The sequence below is a fragment of the Mesocricetus auratus genome, unplaced genomic scaffold (genome assembly GCF_017639785.1).
Source record: "Mesocricetus auratus isolate SY011 unplaced genomic scaffold, BCM_Maur_2.0 Super-Scaffold_15014, whole genome shotgun sequence".
NCBI lineage: Eukaryota > Metazoa > Chordata > Mammalia > Rodentia > Cricetidae > Mesocricetus > Mesocricetus auratus.
In genome coordinates, this window is record NW_024429186.1 from 63,362,017 (window position 1) to 63,376,116 (window position 14,100).

A 14,100-nucleotide genomic window follows, 5' to 3' on the forward strand; every position below is an offset into this window, starting at 1 on the left:
CTTTCTTGTACGTACTTCAGACAACATGAAGCAGCGGTCTGCACCTCTTTAAAGTATACTGATACAAAAAAACCTGCTTAATCCAAACGGGATATGAATTGTGTGCATGTGTGGGTGTGTGCTTGGTGGCATGTGGGTAGGGGTCAGATAATAACTTGTAGGAGTTTTCTCCTTCGACCAAATGAGTTCTAGGACTCATCAGACTTGGCAGCAAGCTCCCTTACTAGCAGAGCCATCTCAGTGGCCTGAAAAGGGCTATATTCAAAGCATATTTTTTGTTGGACACTGAATCCTAAATAAAGATGTAATTTCACTGTTGCTTTAGCCTTTGGATTTTGACTGAGAAAGTGAGAAAGCGAACATGTTTACCCAATTCTAGCTTTGTTTCCAGTCAATTGGTGCCTCATGTTCACAGAAGACACACACGGTTATACAGACTAGCCTAGGACAACAAAATAGGAGGCATACGCAATGTGAATTCCAAGAATAAATCACTGGAGATTACTTTGGAAGCTAGTTATATAAGAAGTTTGATTTGTAGTTGATTCCATTTTCATTCAGCAGGTAAGATTTTCTTCACCTTGGAATTCTGGGTAAAGGCTTTTCCATGGCCAATGTATCCATTTTCTAAGAGTGAACTCTGTGATCTGTCATCAAGTTTATTTTGCTATGACCAGCGAGAACACAGCTGTGAGGAAGATATATTATCTCCTGGTGATTTTTCCCTCTATATGCAACATAATTTCTCTACTGATTATATATACTGAGGTACTTTAATTCCCTACAATTACATTTATATTCTTCTCCATTTTTACCTGTCCAATGTCCAGTAAAAACACACCTCCTGAATACTCTGCTCGATTGTCTTTCCCATGACTTCCCACAGGAATATGAGTACTATCTGTTGAGCGAGGCATACTGGAGACCACTCATTAATCATCATATACCTTTATAATCATTAGAACACTATGTGGATATGTAATTACCACCTCAAAAGTCTTTTAAGTCACTATTCATAATATAAATAACAACATTTATACAGAGCTCTTATTTATTTCCTACAACTGAAAAAGACGATTTCCTATGGAAAAATGGTAAGTATCAATGTCACCTGTAAAATTTTACTTCAATCTGTGTTAAGAATTAACAATAAATTATTACATACAGATACAAAAACAGACTGGAAGTTCTAGTTTTACTAACAATCTATGCCAGTGATCATCCAAATAAATTCTACTGGCCAATAATTTTATTAGAACACTCATATTCATTTCTATTTTGTTAATAACTACTTACACGCAAGAGTAATGGAGACAGATGAGTAGTGCTCCAGCGATCAATTGGCCTGAAATGTTTAATATACTATCTGATTTCCTAAGGTGGGAAATTGATCATTCCTAGTCTACACCATGAAAATAGTAATTTTAAGGTAACCCAATGGTTCTTCTGTAAATGAAGTACTAGATGAAACAATTTGCATTTTAAAAGTACACCGTTAGAAAGTTTCATTTAAAATATTCCAATTAAAAAAAATAAACATTTACAGGCATGCTTGACTGCCAACAAATGGCAACATTTTTAGAAGCAAAAATTTTAAGACGTAAACCTGGGAAGATCCTGCTGGCTTTCTGTTTATTTTTAAGTAATTCGGAGTACTACACAATAATAATAGTAATACACATTGTTTCTGAACTTAGCTGTCATGTTTAAGGAAGCAGTGTTACATCTGCTTCTTGAACACCTAAATTTATTTGGACAAAGTTAATAACGAGAATCAGGAGAAAAACTAAGAGTTCCGAATGTAAAAAGATCTCATTAATCAGATGCTAAATCTGTTATCACTGATGCTGAAATAAAATATAAAATAAATTTGAAAAATGTTAAAACAATAAATTTTAAACTGAACACCAAACTTCTGATAGGAGGACCATTACTAAATTACTTAGAGCAACTTTACTATTTCAAGAAAATAAGATTGAACAAAACATCTGCACTATGGGGAAATAACAAGTTTGGTTTTTCAACCACAAATCCTCTGATAGCTACTTATAGATATATATATGAAATATATATACATATGTATATATACACTCAAACATATATTTGAAAGTTTTAACATTTCTAACAACTGGTAAACAAGAATTGTCAACGTTTCATTAACTTCAAGGACTAAAATTATGTTTAATACGTAACATATAAAAACAACTTTTAATGTCATTCACGGGCTTATCAAAATCATTCTGGCTACCATTAACATTTTCATAAAGACAAATTTTACACCGTTCAATTAAAATGGGAATATGAAATTCTATAGTTCTTCATATCTCCATCCCTCAGAAAAAGGTAACAATAGCATATTATGTCTACAGCATAATCAAGTATATAGGATGATGATGAGTCAACTAAATAGTGAAGATTTGTTCAAGTTCATTAAAGTTAGATTGAACTGTTTTAAAACAATTATTAGTACTTGTATCACTGCCAAGCATTGCATGTAAGAATATGTGGTAGAAACATACAGATGCTATCATGTTGTTTTGGTGCGTTTTTTCATTTTTAAATCTATGGGTATGGGTATGTGTATGGGAGTGCAGTTGCCTGTGAAGAATTGAACGTGTCAGAGCCACTGGAGCTGGAGTTACAGTTGATTGAACAGCCTGATCTGAGTGAGGGGAACTTAACTTGGGTCCCTGGAAAGGTAGTAAATGTTCTTAACTACGGAGCCATCTCAGCTGCCTGAAGAAAATGGTTTTAAAGAATGGTGTCTTCCTCAATTAAACATTATCTTTACCTTCAGGTACTTGGAAAGTGAAAAAGGCTAAGAATTCAAATCCAAGATATGAACAAAGACTCAAATCAAAGAGAACTCACCAGACCCGCAGAAGAATCTGATAGCATACACTTATAGGGTATGGTACTTTTAAGCCATGAAGAGAAAGCAAAAACATACATTTTCCAGTATTAATACCTGTGCTCTACCTAGAATAGTTTAAGAATATTTCCAGTTGTTCCAAAGAATGCCTCCCAAAATCCAGATTCATGTATATGTTTAACCTGTACATTTTTTCTTGTTTTCCTATTTCTTGACCCTTTTAAAAGGCAGGGTCTAATGTGTTCCAGGCTGTGTTCAAAATCTCTATGCAGTGAAGATGATTCCAATTTTCTGCTTTATCTGCGTCTATCTCCTATGTGCTAGAACTGGAGTGTGTGCCAGCAGGCTTGGTTTACGTAGTGCTGAGGGAATGAACCCAGGTCTTCCTGCAAGCTAAGCAAGCACTCTATCAACTGAGCTACATATCTTCAGTCCCTCCTGTTTTTAAAAACTTATGTTCACATATAAGTTCACACAGAATGAGTTTTTTATTTCCTTTCACGGTATAAGGAAAGTCCAAGAATAAAACCACCCAGTAAAAATTTAATTATATTAATATAAAAATTTAAATGCTCCTATTTTACTAAAATTAGTTGATTTTTACCAGCAAGATGGTAAAAATCAGCAACTTTAACTAAAAATACACAGCTTCTTAATGTTTTATTCAAAGCATTCGTTACATTGGAAGCTTTACTGATACTTAAATTACTGCAGCATCATTTGGATAAAGCATAAAATTATATTAACTATAAAAAGAAACAAATGACTTGATTTTTAAAAAATTATATATACATATATTTATACCCAGTTGACAAACAGTATCACAATTATTACTCTAGAAAAAAACTAAAGATAATCATGGAAGCTAAGGCCTAAGTTTTTTATTTCAAATGTTCCCTTTGTTTATATCTAAAAGATATTAGAAATGAGATTTCAGTAACTCAAAACAACCAAAAAGTCTTTAATATTCACATATAGTATGGAAAATAAGAGCTGCTTTTTTGACTAAACACTGTTACCTATAGTATTTACACTGTAAATGTTAAGGGGGGGGGAGTACTACTAAAAACATCACTTAAAACAAAAATATTGTGCCTGGAATTTTGTTGTTAAGATATCAATACACCATGACAAGCACATATTGAACAAAACTCAACTTCTAAAAAAAATAAAAATAAAAACAAACAAACAAAAGACCCTACTCAAAGTCTGAAACAGAGACCCCTCTATGCTTCTTTATATTGTTTATCTAAATACTGTTGAACCCGACACTGGAATAAGCACTGAAATTTAAATGAAACAATGGCAACGTGTAGAGATGTAATTGCTTTTTAATACTGTGAAATGTTTTAATGTTTACCCATAACTGTGAGACTATCTACTATATTCTTTTAACCCATTAAATCTCATATACACATGTGTATATGTGTGTCCCTAAACAGTGAAATGTTGCAGTGACTTGCAAGTAAAAAAAAAGAATGCTGTCATTCTCCTCTTAGAATTACTTTTCTAGTATTTAAGAACGTATCTATATACCCTTGGCCAAAAACAAACACAAGTCAGTGTAACAGACTGATCTTTAAACCGTACTTTAATTTTCAATATCTGTAGCTTACTAGTAAAATGAACCACATGTAGAATATTTAAGTGATTCACTATGTAGTGTGTCAAATCAATGATAGAATGCATAGAAAAGTAAGAGATCAGTTTTTGGAAAGGTGTTATAGTAGTTAATGTGGAAACTTATAAATGCTAATTTTAATAACAAAAATAGTTCTAAATGTAAATGTTAAATTAACACATTATCAAAGAGAATAGCTTAAATAAACTGGAACTCACATATTACAATAGTAAAGTTAGGACAGAATGAACCAAAGATATGAACAGTTCTGAAAATTCTCTTTTAAGCCTACTTCCAACAGAAATATTCAGGCTTTTTTCCTGTACATAGTTGATGCTTTGTCTATACCATATATAGTAGAAAAATAAATTCTTTAGCAACCTAGAAACAGTTTATAAAACTCTTAAAGTTTAATTTTCTTTGCCAGACATGCCAATGTTAAACTGACAGCTATAAATTAAAGCTATATAGACATAGGTATAAGTAATATAGAACAAGTTAAGAATACTACATTTACCGGATATTCTTTTTTAAAAATTACTGTACTTTCTTAATTCCTGTGTGCTTTGCAATAGGAATAATAGGGACTTTGTTCTCTTAGAAAAGATAATAACATGTAAGAGTATAACACAAATAAGATAATTTATAATATACATGTACTTCAACAGTAGCCTGGTTCATGTTGACATCTTGGTTGAAACTGGAAGTACAATACCTAAGATACAACAATTGGGAAAGAATATTTATTTTAAGACAAAATGGAGCAAATCAAACTCTTAGGAGCCTTGAATCTCAAAATCATCGATTTACTATAATACAAATAAGGAAACCTTAAGGTTGAAATATAAAGATTACAATATTGACCAAAGAATTTCTTCTTTACTACACAAAATATGACCCAGCAGTAGAAAGCAAACCATTTTCCTCTTTCCAGTAAAACAAATGATATGGTTTGATAATAAAATAATTTTGAATACAGCCCAACTAAATTTACCTATTATCCAGTCAGAAAGTTTTATCATAATTTAGTGTTCTGGTTGTATCTTCACTAACAAAAATTTAACCTCTAAAGCAGCAGTCATTTATAGCAACTCTGGTACCAACATCAAAGGGGGGGGAGGAAACTGGTTTAAAAAATGGTGCAAAAGCCATCTGGATTGTAGAATAACACATCACAGAAAGAATATGAATACAAGTTTGTGATTTTATATATACATACTCCAAGGAGTCTGTCAGTACCCAAAGTATTTTTATTGCTATATTAGCAATGGATTTTTTTTGGGATATATTCTCAAGGGCCACATAAAAATAGATTCAAGGAACAGATTAAATTGAAGTCCTAGATTAAATGTTTGGTTTAAAGAACTTTCTACAACAAATTTCATGTTTATGTATGAAAAGTTATATAACCTTATATGAAAATGTCATGAAGTATTTTTCTACACTATACTAAATGTATTCCCCAAGAGGGAAAAATTAAAATATCTAAAATATATTAGATTAAGATTACAAGACCATCATAGATCTTTTGAACATGCATCTGTTTACAGAATTAACGTATACAAAATGTATTTTTCATTATAGATCAAAAAGAAATGAGTTGGTGACAACTATCCTTTATACCACATTATCAACTCATTTAAACCACAAGTGTGTCCTTGGTATGTGAGTAAAAGAAACAGGTTCATTCACTCCTCATCAAATCATCCACAGATTTACTTAGAAGATGAAGGTGCAGAAATGTGAAATATGTTACATGTATTTTTTTTCTTTCTGTCAAACAACATCCCAAGCATGGCATAGTAACCTGAAATTATAAAATACTTAACTGGGCTTTAGTTATCTACAGACTGCTTGAATGTAAATTAAATTCCCAAATTAGCACATCAAATAACAAAACCAGCCATAAAGCAGGCTGAAAGCATTAAACGTTTCATATATGAGTTTTTAAATCATTTAATTTCTATAGAAAAATTTTATTCACAATATAATGTGACAGAAATTGCCACAGGAATGATAAACTGATTGCAATAAGGTTGCATGCAGCAGCAGCTTTGCATTTTTATAACTATCTTTTGTTTATAAAAATTAAACCTCTCCAGTCATGCTTACCACGGTTTTAGATCTGTAATGTAAGTGAATAGGGAATACCATATAGTTCAGAGAGAAAATGTCTTGTCATTTTGATTGTGGACTATCTGTATGAAACATGAAATATACTACTAAACCCTGAAACATGCATGTCTAGATTTGCTTTTGTCCAATTCCAGGTCATTTGCAGTCACATTCTATCTATATAATACCAAGAGGATCTGTCTGCAATTGTGGTTGGATTAGCTGAGGTTGCAGCGGTGGCGGCAACTGAAGTGGTACCATTGATTCCACCAATTGTCCTGGATTTGAAGGTGGGGGAGGAGGCACAGTGTTCGTAGTTTCTACAATTTCTCCATTGTAAAAGAAAAACTGACACTGTTGAATAAACGTTTCAACAACAGATTGATGGATTTTAGTGGTAGACAGAAACTCCCGATTTTCAAAATCAGGTCTCATCAAAGTTGGCCAAAAACAGATGGATAAGTTGTCTGCTGTCATTAAGTTGATTTTGTTTTGCTGACTAACCCTGAAATTATGAAACAGGAGGAAAAAAAGAAATCAGAACCCATTGAAATTATAGAACAAAGCTAGTTTACCATTTATTCTAATTTTATCTTCAAATTTAAATTTTTCTTAGCATTATATATTCAATTATATTCTAAAACAAGAGACCAATGAATACCTATTCCTGTGAGAATGCCATACAGTCTAAAAGATGCTGCATTCCAGGGTTTAAAGGTTTACATAGGGAAGTCTCTTCAATTTGAAAACAATCCTTTTCTTCTGGGTTAAGAAGGCTAAGTGACAAACATTAATGGCTTTCCAAACAGCAAATTCTATCTGTGGATGCAAATTTTTAAAGTACTGTGGGAGACTAAGAAATAAATCAGGGTCAGGAGGTGGTGGCACACACCTTTAATCCCAGCACTTGGAAGACAAGAGGCAGGTGGATCTGAGTTCAAGGCCAGCCTGGTCTACAGAGCTGGTTCCAGGACAGCCAGAGCTACACAGAGAGACCCAAAAACCAGGGTATGTTATCTCTTTTAAAACAGCTTTGGAAAACTTGCCATAGCCTATCCAGCCAAGAATATTTTTTTTAACTTTCAAGAAAGTCAACTCCTAGCACACTATGAACAATTTTTTAAAAACATTATTTTACACACTGTTAAAATTTTATCTTAAAGATAACATTCAATATACTCTACTTCAAAATTTCTCACAATTTAACATCAATTTACAAATAGTCAGAATATTAAATATGTGAGCAAAAACGTCTACCACTATCTCTAGTAAGCAAGACATGTAAGATGCAAACCTTGGACTGTAAACTATACATTATTACATTAAGTGAGCTAGGAGTTTACTCGACCCTTATTTCACACATAAAGAAACCCTTCAAAATGGGCATAGTGAAATACTGTAATCCCAGTTGTCAGGAAGCCCAAGTAGTAGGATAATGAGTTCCAGGTCAGCCTGAGCAGTGGAAGGAAAAGGAAGAAAAACCGCCCAGAGGTCGGCAGCAGAGCAGGAGAATGTAATCACTCACCTACTGTAAAATATGTAGGCTAATACGGTGATCTGTGATGAAAAAGTCACACCATTCCCACTTAAAAAGAGACTCAACTGAACAGTCAGAATAAAGTCAACCATTTGTTAATAAACAGTACGTGGCTAGTACATACAATGTGAAGAGCTACGCTCTGGAACTACCCACGAAGTTAAGAATACAGTATGAAGTCTAACTGAAGGTACTGTATCTGTTAGACGTTAGGTTGGCCAGGGAAAGCCTCATGGACAAGTTAGAGTTTAAGGTTAAGTCAAAAGTAATGGATGTGGGAAGAGTGGTAGGAAGGAAGGGAAACTGAGTTATAACAGTGGCTATAGTATTTGTCAGAACCTTGTGAGGGCTTGTTAAAACAAACCTGAAGTTTGTGATTTATTATGTCTGTGGTGAAGCCTAATAACATACAATTCCTCATGAATTCTCAGATGTCTGCTGTTGTGGGTACCACAAATTGATACTCCTGCTATTAATACTTTAACTCAGCAAAAATGCTGTTTTTGGGGAAAGGAAGTATAATCACTTAGAACTACTAGTGTTAATCAGTTTAGAGTCTGTCCTAAAGAGATACAGTACTATTTTAATCTTGAAAAATCTTTGGAGCTGGAGAGATGACTCAGCAGTTAAGAGCACATGTTGCTCTTGCAAAGAACAGCTGTCCACTTAAGACTTCCACAGGCATCAGGAACACATGTGCACACAGACATGTATATATAAGCAAAAAAAAAACCCTAAAAAATCTTTATACAAAAATGTCTTATAAAGATCTTCTTGGTATTAGAGTCAGGGGATGATAGGAATAAACACTGGCAAAGAACTGTTAACACTAGTAGTTCCTGAGTAAGAAATAGTAAATAAAGTTTTGGTAAAGAAATGAAAGTGGAAAAATAATTAGAAAAATGGACTTGATACTCATTGGACACGAAGAGTGGAAGAATGTAATCAAGGAATCATTCTACAAGATAACTTTACAGTCTTGTCAATCTGCCCAAGAGATGTATGACAGGTATGTCTTTTTCCTGGAATCCCAGTCCCATTTGTTCACTGCCATATCCCTAGTATTGTGAGAATGGGTGTGTGTGTGGGGGGGTGTCGAAAAGGGACAGGGCAGGAGAGGGTGGTGGCAACAAAAGAGCCTATTGTGCTACAGAGTAGCTCCTACTTACCTTCAGCTATCACTTGACAGTCTAGAGCTACCTAAGGGAGCTGTCTCAAACAGACTGCCTTGTGGTACTCTGTAGGCTATTCTATTGCTTGAAGATTCATGTAGTAGGGCCTAGGCCACTGTGCCACTGTGGGTAGTACCATTGCTAGGCAAAGAGTGCTGGACCGTATTAAAAAAATGAGCCGAGCAGCAGTTAGGGAACAAGACAGCAGGCACATGGTTTCTGCTTCAGCTCCTGTTCTGCCTTCACCTTCAATGACATAAGCCAAATCAACCCTTTCTTCCTTTAAGTTGCTTCTGGACATGACACTTATCAGAGCAATACAAAAGAAAACTAGAAATGTGCAGGAGAGTATTCCTTTTAAAACTGAAGTTTGAATAGCTTCTGCTCTATCTATAGTATTTCTCAGGACCACAAAGAATGCAAATCATACAATGCTTTCTCCATAAAGCAGTGCTGTCTCCTAGCAAAAAATAGTATGTATAGTGAAGATTTATTATTATAAAGACTAAGCTAGTCCATGAGTTATAATATGAACAGTACTGTTTGACATAACCTGGCATTGTTTCTCTATCTCTTGACTTTATCCTTATTTTGGTCAGTTCAAATAAGCTTCTCTTTGTGTTTTTCATACATCAAACATGCTTTTGCCTGTGCTATTTACTATTGTACATACCCAAACACACTTCCTGGATACAGCACTTAAGATCACTTTGAAGTTGGACTAGCACTATGATTCTTTGAATATGTTCTGCCCTGTCCTTTTTCATTATATTGCTTTGGAGTCTGTCCTGGAACCCACTCTGTAGACCAGGCTGGCCTCGAACTCAGAGATCCACCTGCCTCTGCTTCCTGAGTGCTGGGATTAAAGGTGTGTACACTAACGCCCACCCATTTTTAATTCAAGCTGATAGGTTCACAAGACATTGCCATTCTCTATATGGAATGAGGTTTACAGCTTCCACATATTCTGTGATTAAACATTAATCATTTTTCAAAAAGAGGAATTCTATCTTTTTACTGTAATATTATTTGTCAAGTTGACAGTTTTTTTTTAGAAGGGGGACCAGGAAGGATTATAAAGCTAGTTTACTTTTATATTGCACACTGATAGCAATAATAAAACTTTAAACATTAGCGAATAGTTTCTTTTTAAGAAGAACAGATTAGAATATACTTCATTTGGGCCTTATTATGATTAATGCAGTTTATTTTTTGGTGGTAGGGATGAAACCCAAGGCTTCCCAGATGCTAGGCAAATGTTCTACCAATGAGCCACACCATGACTCTATAGAATTCTTTGGAATTGCCACTAAAAATGTCTTAAATAAACTTGGTAAGAGGTTTTTTTCTTTGGATTTGTGCAAATAAAATTTTGCACAAAAATAAAAACACCGAAAACAAAAACACCCATTCATTCTTCAGAACAACTTCATGAAATGTTACTTTCTCTCATTTTATAACAGAAATGGTTAGTTTGTCTAAGGTGACAATTATAACAACATTGCAAACTGACATCTGTTTGACTACATTGTCTGAGCAAATCTTAAATCAATATTACAGTGTCTGACACTGAATGTAAATTCCAACTGCAACATTAAAAGTTATGAATACAAGAATTAGTGTCCCATATTTTGGGCAACAAGACAGTTTGTGGTACATGTGGAATATGCAAAGTATACAACACAGTATAATACATAAGGTGAGGTGAACTGCTTAAGAGCTGCACTCTACTTAGGATTTCTCTCTTCAAATCCCAATTTCTCCAACTCTAAATAAGTTGATTTGGTTATTTTGGGTACTGCCATTTTTCAACTATAATTCTAAGAATCCACACAAGAGAAATAAATATAAAGAAAACTGAGAAAAAATATATTGTTGGGATGGGTATAGTTAGTGGCAGAGTGCTTGCCCAGCATGTGGAAGGCCCTGGGTTGGATTCCTAGCACATTAACTAAACAAACACTGATTTTATGTACAAAATAGTAATCATAAAGCTTTATAGATATGAATTAGATAATAGAGACAACCATTACAAAGACTCCAAACAGAGCCTTGCACTTAGTTTGTATCCCCCTTAGTAGAAGTTATAATTATCCAGCTTATAAAGGTTACAGGTTTGAAACACAATGTGCATTTTACTTGCAAGTACCTGTTTAGATGTGTTATCACATATCTGAATACATCATAGTTTACAGGATGAAATTTCTTAACAATTTCTTTCAAGGCATGAAGACGTTCTATTTTATCTGGGATTTCTGTAAAAGAAATTTTTTGTGTAAAATGAATACACTTTCAAATATCTAACAAAAACTTCCAGTTAATATTTACTACAAAAATTAAGACTGTGTTTGAAGTATATATTTCTACATATACAACTACAAATTTATTTAGAATTACCTAATTACATATAAATACGTTAGTCTCTTTAATAGTCCAGCTACAGACTGTAAGGCTTTCAGGCTTTATGGGTACAACCACTCAGTCCTACAGCTGAACAAAAGCAGTAACATACAACACTAATAAATGAGCACTGGGTATTTCATTCTTGCAATGAAATTTCTGAAATATGAACTTTTTATTTAAATGTGTCATCAAGTTTTTCTTTTGATAAAAGTATGACCCTCAGGTTCAAAAGACTTCCAAAACCAGCAATAGGCACAATACATCCTGAATCCATACTTATCCACACTGCACTTACTCGTCATTCCTTTACCAGTAGCATAAACATTTAATGCAGTTATCTTCCAAGTTTATGCAATTATAAAACATGATAACCAAATTACAGCAATAAGTGGGGAAAAGATTTATTTCTCTTCTCTCACTTTATATCATGGTAGAATTACCAAGGACTAGAAATCCTCATTTGCCACATTTTACCTTTAAAATGAATTTTCTAGGTAGGAAGTTCTAAGACTAGTGTTTCTGGTCAAGAGATAATACCTGGGGGTATGTATAAGGCAACTAACTATACCTGTGACAATATACTGAAAGTCTTTTTAAATTTTTACTTTTTAAAGAGATTTTATTTTCAAGATTTTTAATTTTATATAATTCTTGTGTATGTCTTTGTAGTGAGGGGTATATTGCACAAGTGCAGGTGCCTCAGTAGTAAAGAGGGTGTTGGATCACCTGGAGCTGCTGGCATGGGTGCTGAAAACTGACTGAATTCAGCTCTTCTATAAGAGCGGAAGTGCTCGTAACTGGTGAGCTATCTCTCTAGACCTCTTTTTAAATTTATTTTTCTCTTCTACACTTCTTCACTTATTTATGTGTGTAGAGGGGAAGGTACATGTGACAGAGGTCAGAGGACTACTTGTTGAAGTTGTTTCTCTCCTTTCACCATGTGTGGGGACTGAACTCAGATTGTGAGGTTTGGCAGCAAATACCTTTACCTACAGAGACAACTTGCTGGCTCAGAACTGCATTTATTAGAAAACGAGTTAACTGAGAACTTTTAAAATAAAACTAAAGAAGCAATCTCATTTAAAAGAACTTGAAGACTTATACTAAAAAGAAAAACTCAGAAATCACATTAATTTTAGCCATTAATGCAAATTAAGCACTAGGTTTCTTGATGCTCAAATAGACTTTAGGTTCCATTTTCCAGATAAATGAGATATGCATACTAGAAACATTTCAGTGACTGATACCAAAGTAGGAATATACTTTGAATCAAGTACTCTTATCTGTCTGCCTTATGTCTCTACCCCGAATTACTTAGTAATTAAACCTCCCTATCTTCTAGGAGCAGTTAACTTATCTAGGAGGTTCTGTGCAAACAAGCATGAGGTTCTGAGTGTAGATTCCAGCACCCATGTGAAAAGTAGAATCATGGGTAGCTTCATGTGATCCCAGGACTGTGGAGAAAGGAAGAGGCCAGGGATCCTAGGACTTACTGGCTGCCAACCTAGCTCCAAGTAAGGGAGTGTAGGGGAAGGCCAGAGGGGGAGGCAGAAAACTTACCTTGGAATAAGATGGACAGTAATACTCTTCTGGTTTCAGAGTGCACCCTCCCCCTCCCCTTCATTATCTGTGAGAGTAGCTAAAAACAAATATCCCTAAGGTCATTCATGGGGACCTGACTTAATTTAAATTTGGTGGATGCTTTTAAGACATATTTCTAATAAAGTGAGACATTAACTATAAACTCTAGTGCATAATTGATTCTGGGAACCAATATTCAAAAACCACCATCACCACCCCCCAAAAGAAGTTTATGCTTACTTGCGGCTTCCAATAGCTCTGGGTGGAGTGAATATGGGATCAAAGGATCTGGCAGATCAGCAAAGAAAGCTTTGAGAGCTCCAGCTACAGCATTTACTGTCACTTCCATGGATACTAGATTGATATTATGATCTGTAAGGCAATCAAGATTTATTGCAGAGGTAAACTGAACAGGCACCTTTCTGCAAAAAGACAGTTTTCATTAATTACTTTTCCTCACAGGCCAGCAAACTATAAAGATCAGAGAAAAAGCATTTTATTCACAAACACTGTATAGTATATATCAGCATACAGTGCATTAAAGAATTTTAATAATACTGCTCTTTTAATTTCTTGTTTATATACAAGACTATTTAAAAGATCATAAAAAAACAGAAAGAGAAACAATACAAACTATGTATTACAATTCTAATTTGGACCTTTAAACTCTCCTTTGTAATGTTTTAAATAAACAGGCTAAACAATTCTCTTATCAGTAAAGGGAAATCAAGAACAAGAATGGAACATGCTAAAGGTGTATCATAAGGTTTATTTGATATTAACAAGTCACGTAAGTGTG

The 14,100-nt window shown here is 34.1% G+C and overlaps 1 protein-coding gene across 5 annotated transcripts in view; it reads right to left on the minus strand.

Moving 5' to 3' along the window:
- Positions 1 to 1,615: 1,615 nt before the first annotated feature.
- The window catches only part of Arhgap5 (Rho GTPase activating protein 5), a 76,256-nt gene continuing 63,771 nt past the window's right edge, over positions 1,616 to 14,100 (minus strand). For all 5 annotated transcript variants that reach the window (XM_040743102.1, XM_040743103.1, XM_040743104.1 and 2 more), the window contains 3 exons: positions 13,542 to 13,673; positions 11,467 to 11,572; positions 1,616 to 7,113 (listed from right to left, as the gene is read on the minus strand). In XM_040743102.1, coding sequence (XP_040599036.1) covers positions 6,786 to 7,113; positions 11,467 to 11,572; positions 13,542 to 13,673 — 566 coding nt within the window. In that variant the 3' untranslated portion in view covers positions 1,616 to 6,785. The remainder of the gene's footprint in view (positions 7,114 to 11,466; positions 11,573 to 13,541; positions 13,674 to 14,100) is intronic.